Source organism: Haliotis asinina, chromosome 1 (genome assembly GCF_037392515.1).
Source record: "Haliotis asinina isolate JCU_RB_2024 chromosome 1, JCU_Hal_asi_v2, whole genome shotgun sequence".
Lineage (NCBI taxonomy): Eukaryota > Metazoa > Mollusca > Gastropoda > Lepetellida > Haliotidae > Haliotis > Haliotis asinina.
This window is the reverse complement of record NC_090280.1, coordinates 100,340,118-100,347,901: the sequence shown is the minus strand read 5'-3', so window position 1 is coordinate 100,347,901 and position 7,784 is coordinate 100,340,118. Positions and strand designations below refer to the sequence as shown.

The following is a 7,784-nucleotide window of genomic DNA, read 5'->3' as shown; positions in this document are numbered from 1 at the left end:
ATCAGTGGCATTTATTTCATTGGCCAAAAGACTGAGTTCCTGTTCCTAAAATCCGGAAAAAGTATAACACAACAGAGATAAATTTTCTTCTTTCTGCCGCAATACAGTAAAGGTTTCGCATTAACAGAAAGATCCATATACTAATAAAAACTAGCTGATATCACTCAGGATGTATCACGATGACAGGACATCGCTACTCCTACCACCAATAGTATTTATCGAAATGCATTTACGGTTAAATTCAATCCGGAATTTTTAGCTCAGGGGCGAGGTCACCGGGGACTTTGTTTACAAATGGACGACGCAACAAGAAGTCGGAAGTAGCAGTTATATACGGCGTCACGGAGAGGAAACAACTATCTAAATATTACCAGTAGGGAATGCATATGGTATTTTTCATCTGGCAAATTGCAGTTTATAAAATAATGCAGGTTGATTACTTGGGACGGTGGGGTATTCAAGCCGCGATGCGGTTCTATACAGCAGAGACCATCTATTATATGGTCTCTGTATACAGTCAAGACATGACCCCGCATCGCGGCTCTCGGCTAGTGGTTAAAGTGTTCGATGGTCAATGTGTGAAGCCCAATTCTGGTGTCACGTGCCGTGATATTGATTGATATTGTTTAATCTCTCTCATTACTCCTATATGTGGATTGGGTATTACAGTAAATGAGTAATGTCATATACTGTAACCATAGGGGCTTGACTCAGATATATATTTGGAAGTATGACCTAAATATATAAGATATATCTTGTATACGTAGGTCATATTTCCAAATACGTATCAGTGTCGAGCACCTGTGACTGTAACTCTTTGTGTCACATCATCACATAAGGTCATGATTCATTCTGAATGGCCACATACACATATGTAATTATAATTCATGTTGTAACACCACTCTGTGATATCAAACTGTAACTAACTGTTACTGCATTTGTCATTACTGTATGTCATCCATGCACAGTCATGTGACATCATTATTTAACTCTTATTGTTGTTATCTCTACTGATTACTACTCTGTTCACAATTTTCTGTTTTCTCAATTATGTTTTGCAGGGGACACTATGACTGGTTCCGCTCCACCTGTAGATGAGTCCACCCACAGCCATGATGGGGAAAGCCTCCTCCAGCGATTACTCCTCCCACTCGACATCCTTCACACTGATTGTTTGTACACACATCACTGGACCCTCATCCTTGCAGCAACATCACTTAGTCTGTTCTTCATCTTCAAGAAGACACAAAAGCATCTTCCTCCAGGCCCTTGGACTTGGCCACTGATCGGACATATCAACTACTTTCGCAACAAGCCTCATATCAAGCTGTCAAACCTCAAAGAGAAGTATGGCGATATCTACCGATTGCGAATGGGCAGCCATAAATTTGTGGTTGCTTGCTCGCTAGAGGCAGTTTTGGAAGGGCTGATACATAAAGGTGGAGACTTCAGTGATCGACCCGACTTTGAGGTGTGTCATATCCTGTATAATGGAAACAGACATCAAGGTGAGAACATATCAGAAGTAAATGAGGGAGAGGGTAGGTGAGTATGATTTTACATCACTTTTAACAATATGCTAGGAATATCACAGCGAGGGATGCCAGAAAACGGGTTTCAAACATCATACCCATAGGGGGAATCAAAACCTTGGTCTTCAACGTAGCGAATGAATGCTTCTACCACTAGGTTGCACCACCATCCTCCTAGGGATGTAATTACGAGTACATGGGCAGGGAACATTAATTTCACGAGATCTGACACTGCAGCAACCTCAGATAATTAAATTGCAGTATATTGCAAGAAGTTTTTTTAACATGAATTTATGCTTTGTTTCTAACAAAATCACAACACAATACTTGGTTAAGATATAAAATGAAAAAAACAAAACGTTTCATCACTTTTAAAATCTTTTTCAACGCAAATTGCTGCCCTTTGAAGCCTTTGCCATAATCATTTTGATAGTACTGATGGGTACCACATGAAATTGTTCGTTGTTGTTCATTGTATACAGCAAACACACAACTTCCGGTGTGAATAATGAAAATATCTGAAGATTTCCAAGTGAAATGAAGTTTTCTGAATGTATGTCAAATACCGTTTTTCGATCAACATTTTGCAATGTGTTGTTTTCATGCCTGAACTGGTAAATAAAGGTACATTGCACAGCCTTTCAGTATATCAGACAATGTTGTCCTTGGCCTTGATCAGTTATTGTGGTATTATGTGTGGTGGTTTTGAAATGGTGGAGACCTTGTATCTGAATCACTTGCTTCAGACTTTCTGACCAAGTCAGACTGATCATGGACCTGGAATACTGTCCAAAGCCCACAAACTCATATTAGGATCATTATAATGTCACTGTAATAGCCGTGTTTTAGAAACATTTTAAAATGTTCGGTTTCAGGTATCAGCACAGCTGATTATGGTGAGAAGACTGCAATGAAGAGGAATTTCCTGGACTTCAGTCTTGATGTTTACTGCTCCAACTCAGACAACATCGAGGACATAGTGGCAGCAGACATCTTGGAAGTTGTCAATAAATTTGTTGAGACTGACAAACCCCTGGATCCTTTCTATACTGTTGAATCTGCATGTCTGAATATCATGACTCGGCTAGCGTATGGACAGAGGTTTGACCCAGCAGGTCGAGTCATGCAAGAGATCCTGTCAACATTTCATGCCCGGAATTTCGCCAAATGCTTCAATGCTGTTGACTATGTGCCATTCCTGAAAGCTTTTTCACCAAGAGAAGATTTGGAGTTTGTTCAAGAAAAGACCATGCAACAGATTCTGTATCAGAGGAAGATCATGAATGTGCACAAGGACAGCTACGATCCCGGGAGTATCCGTGACATGATGGATCATCTACTCCTGTACCTGGAGACCGGGGAGGACCATGGGTTGATGGAGAAGGAGGACATCGACTTCCTCATGATGGACTTCGCCAACGCTGGGTATGAGACCACCGCTGTTGTCCTCACGTGGCTTCTGGGATACATGGCCATGAACCCTGACATCCAGGTCAAGGTTCAACAGGAACTGGATGGTGTTGTGGGCAATGACCGACTACCGTCTCTACAAGATCAACCATATCTCCCTTATACAAGTGCTGTTATCTTTGAAGCAGAGAGACTGGCATCAGTTTACCCTTTCCTTCAGCCACACGTTGCCAGGAGCAACTGCAAGTTACAAGGTTAGGTTTTATTCAGTTATCTCACAGTTACTATGACTGTAGTGCAGTTTTTCCATTAAATATTGACTGAGCTCTTCGGCATGGCAGAGTGCACCATCCTCTCTTTGTTGTTCCAGTATTAATGCTCTGTGTTGTTACTGACCAGGATTAAACACAACAGAGGGCACCATCCTTTCCTTGTTGTTCCAGTATTAATACTCTATGTTGTTACTGAGCAGGATTAGACACAACAGAGTGCACCATCCTCTCTTTTTCAAGTATTAATACTGTATATTGTTATTGGTTATTGACCAGTCTTCAACATAGTGGATAGCGCCATCTTATCCTTGTTCAAGTATTAATACTGTATGTTGTTACTGACAAGGCTTCTACATAGCGGGGTGCACCACCTTATCCTTGTTCAAGTATTAATAATGTTCTTTGTTACTGAGTAGGCTTCGACATAACAGAGGGTACCATCTTGCTGATGAATGTCTGGAGCATCCACCATGACAGCCGATACTGGAAGCACCCGATGAAGTTCAACCCCAGAAGGTGCATACAGTGATGACTTTGTATATGTGAGCAAGCAGGAAATGATGTCACATCAGCAATATTGTAGCTTAATTGGGACAGTATATGTAGACAGTGGGGCCTTGAAGACTTTCCTTGAAGACAGTTTTAGTATATTAATTTTTACATGTTTTTGTATTGTCTTCATATGTGGTTCTTGATATATTAGAGAAACAGAAATATTGTTCTACTTCATGACCGGATTTGATAGATCCAGACTTAATAAATCACATGTAATTTTAGGTGAGAGACTTCAGATGGAGGTGAGCTTGTATGATATTCTAATCATTGATAAATGTTTTGATACAGATTCCTCACAGAGGAAAACTCCCTGGAGATTCCTGACCACTTCCTGCCGTATGGTGCTGGAACACGGCGCTGTCCTGGAGAAAGTCTGGCTGAGATCATGCTGTTCTTGTTCTTCTCTACTATCATGCATCAACTGACCGTCAAACCAGTCTCCAAGAAATTCTGCCTGGAGGGAGAGTACGACTTCCTTATCCGACCACAGCCATTTGCACTGGAGTTTGAGGAGAGAGAAGGCTGAGAACCTAACCCTCTGCCTGCAGGTCCAGACTTCATTTACATCAGCACAGGAGGTGGCTAGCTACTGTCACAAGATGGGGGCCATTCTCTCCCACCATTTCTTGAAGTTTCAGGAGTAGTGGGATGGCCAAATGGTCAAGGCGTTCATCCATCATGCTGAAGACCAAGATTCGATACACCAGAAGCGTACAGTGTGTGAAGCCTTTTTCTAGTGTGCTCATGTTGTTGTAACATTGGTAAAAGTGGCCTAAAACGAAAACTCATTCACTGTTGTAGATTGATCTTGGTTGACTGTAACAGCATTTCATCATGAGTTTAGACCTAAAGATTCTATATATGATATTATGATATTCCTTCCCATTTGTAAATAGATTTTATAAATCTGTTATGAAAAGGAATTATTTCGTACATTTTGCTGCATCTCTGATTCTAACCTGTGTTACCATTACCTGGAGAAAAACAAAACAAATGAAGAAACTGTTAAAAAGCCCATGTAAATTAACATGTAATGGATTTACATATTTACAGCATCGTCCTGTATTTATGTCTTTTAGCGGCATTTAGAAGTTGTTAAATGTATGACCAAGATCTTTTATGGATAAATCTTATTTATCCATGTGTGTCAAAGAATTAAGAGAAGATTTATCCATAAAAAGTCTTGGTCATAACCTGTATTTATATTCTACGTAATGTGGAGTAATGTGGAGACTTTGGCCATATTTCACCTTACACAATCACTATCTTGTCCTACTATCACCCAAATTAATTTTCAATTCTGTTTTGCCTTGTCCATGATCTTCAGTAGTTTTTACTGTCACAAAATACCCATGAATCAAGTGGCTGATGAGTCCCCCTCCCCTGAAGTGTAGTCCGGCTTGTCCTTCACAGTACCCATCATGCTTTTGCCCGATGCCCTGTTTGTTTTGTTATGAACTCAGGATAAAATTCCTTGCTTGTCATTCACAGACCTGGAGATTTATATTCCATCTAGTCATTCAAAAATCTCACAATGGGTATCCCAGCTGGTCCTTCACACAACTCATTATGTGGATCCTAACTCCAAGCAAGCTCAGTGCCTAGTGCCTGGTGCCCACAGTGTTTCATGAAGGGAACAGAACTAATGCCTTGTGTCCCAGGTGTGCACCATAGATGGAACTTGAAGCTGAAGGAGTAGGTGGCTTCATGATTTACTGTCATCTTTGGTTTTGTGATCAAATGTTATCAGTTTTCATGATCAAAAGTCACCTGTTTTCATGATCAAATATTTGGTTGCATAATCATCATCTTTAGTTTCTTTTTCGAATGTCATCTTCGGTTTCATAATCAAATATCATACAATCCCTCCTGGATTCAGCGGAATATTTTCAAGAATTCTGCGGCAAATTAAAGCTAATTCTGCACCCTATTTATCAATATTCTGCAAAACATTCTGCGGTTAAAACATTTAGGAAAAACAAAAAAAAACATTATACAAACCTTCATAGTTTAATTCTCAAACACAGATATAAAGTCAAGTCGACAGTGCACATCACATCTTGAGTAAGTTGGACGAGAAAGCACTAACAACCTTTTCTGTGTTAGAGAATTTGTAACTTTGATGCAGACGAACAGCTTCCTGCTTAATGCAAATAACAATTTCATATTTAAACTAAATCCGAAATAATTTCAGTTTTCAGAATGATCGATTTTGAGAATGTAATTGCAGTGTCAAATTCATATAATAATATTTGAAAGATGCCTAAAACTTACTTTATTAATATAGTATCTTTAATCATGATTATTTTGAAAATGTCATCACAGTACATATGTCAGTTTGTTTTATGTGTAACCGATCCTACTTTTGACATTAACTCTACTTTCCATTTTGGCTGTCAGTCATTTTTCAGTCAGTTTTTAAAATAAGCTAATTAAGAAAAGTGGCAAATTCTGCACAGATTCTGCAAGAAAATGCGTTTTCCATGGACCAGACGTTTTTCTGCATGGAAAGGTAAATTTCGCGATTTTTTCTGCAACCGTGGAATTGCGAGTCCAGAAGTGACTGATCATGCATGTCTCCATGGTCAAACATCATTGTTACATGAACAAACATCATATCTGGTTACGAGATAGCATGTCATCTTTGCTACCCTGATCAAATGTCATATTTGGTTTCATGATCAAATGCCATATTTGGCTTCATGATTAAATCATAAATGTCATCATTGTGTTCATGATCAAATGCCATTTTGGTTTCATGATCAAGCGTCATGTTTCGTTACATAATCACATGCCATTGCTAATTATATGTCAGTTTTCATCTTTGGTTACATGAACAAATGTCATATTACTTTCTGTAATATTATATTGTCTTCACAGCAGCAAATGTCACACTTTCTCAACGTTCCATGTACCACATCTTGGTACCATTTTATGATGGTTGTGTCAACATGCAACCAGGATTATACCACATGGGTGTGTCTGTACATGTACAACCTGTTGTGATTGGAAGTCTTAGACTAACGAGACATTCATTTGATGCCTTAAAATTAACTTTTGAAATCTGGCTTTGGTTTCTCTTAACTTTCATAGGTATCAAATGATTGGACATACCATGGTGTTAAGCATTGATTTGATACCTTCAAGTCAAGCATTAAGATAAAGCTATGATTTCCTTTAACATTCCGAGGTATCAAATTATGGGAAGTCTCAGGCAGATAAGCATTGTTGTAATGTCAAAGTCAAGTATTGAAATTAGGCTCACGTTCAGAGGTATCAAATGCTTTGAAGTACATGTACCAAATAGATGAGCATTGATTTGATACCTTTAAGTTAAGCACTGAAATCAAGCTTCAGTTTATGTCCGCATTCATATGTATCAAATTAACAATAACACATAAATCCATGATGCAGTAGGTGTATTTTCTGGTTTCTTTTTGTTTGAAGTTTCCATGTCAGCTACTTCCCTGGCTGGTTGTTTTGTGAGTGGGATCTGATAACATGTGGTTTCTTGTGCAATATGTTGGTAGATCTGTTACTTAGTTATTATTGGACACAGCAGTGCCCTATTCCTATTTACATCTTGTTGCAATTTACATGCCATGTCCATTTTGACAATGAACTTTACAAGCACAAAGTGAATTGTTTTGTTGTATTTTGTCAGAAACTATTTGTTATTGTAATGAATTTTATATGGAATTAATTTACTCAAAGACAGGCTGGGTATTGCATAAATCTCCATTGCAATGATACTCATGGTATTCTGCAACAGCGGTGACACATTACTCCTGCATGCAAAGGTAAGTCAATCTTAATAGCTGTCTTATACAGAACACAAGACATCGACTTAGTGGTAGGGTTCTATGTTGTAAACAGTATAATCAAAGCTTAAAAATAGTACAAAGTATATCTGACTTCATAGCACAAATTCCTTTCTATTATATTGGGGAATCTCTAGGGATAGCGGATAGCGCTGTCCATTATATACCTTCTTCAACAGGATCATTTGTTTGGA

At 38.7% G+C, this 7,784-nt stretch overlaps 1 protein-coding gene across 2 annotated transcripts; it reads left to right on the top strand.

Annotated features, from left to right (window-relative positions):
* Window positions 1-257: 257 nt before the first annotated feature.
* Window positions 258-7,406, top strand: LOC137256567 (cytochrome P450 1A1-like). 2 transcript variants are annotated; one of them, XM_067794436.1, is made up of 5 exons: window positions 258-373; window positions 1,062-1,508; window positions 2,408-3,196; window positions 3,631-3,730; window positions 4,058-7,406. In XM_067794436.1, exons 2-5 carry the CDS (start codon window positions 1,070-1,072, stop codon window positions 4,293-4,295), a joined length of 1,566 nt encoding a protein of 521 aa, XP_067650537.1. In that variant the 5' UTR covers window positions 258-373; window positions 1,062-1,069; the 3' UTR covers window positions 4,296-7,406. The 2 variants fall into 2 exon arrangements, with proteins under 2 accessions (XP_067650537.1, XP_067650545.1); XM_067794444.1 differs by lacking the exon at window positions 258-373 and having other exon boundaries at window positions 1,005-1,508.
* Window positions 7,407-7,784: the final 378 nt, after the last annotated feature.

Coding starts and splice junctions, on each gene's coding strand:
- LOC137256567 (XM_067794436.1), top strand. CDS start 1,070: ATGACTGGTTCCGCTCCACCTGTAGATGAGTCCACCCACAGCCATGAT. Junction 1,509..2,407: donor TAATGGAAACAGACATCAAG/GTGAGAACATAT, acceptor GTTCGGTTTCAG/GTATCAGCACAGCTGATTAT. Junction 3,197..3,630: donor GAGCAACTGCAAGTTACAAG/GTTAGGTTTTAT, acceptor GTTACTGAGTAG/GCTTCGACATAACAGAGGGT.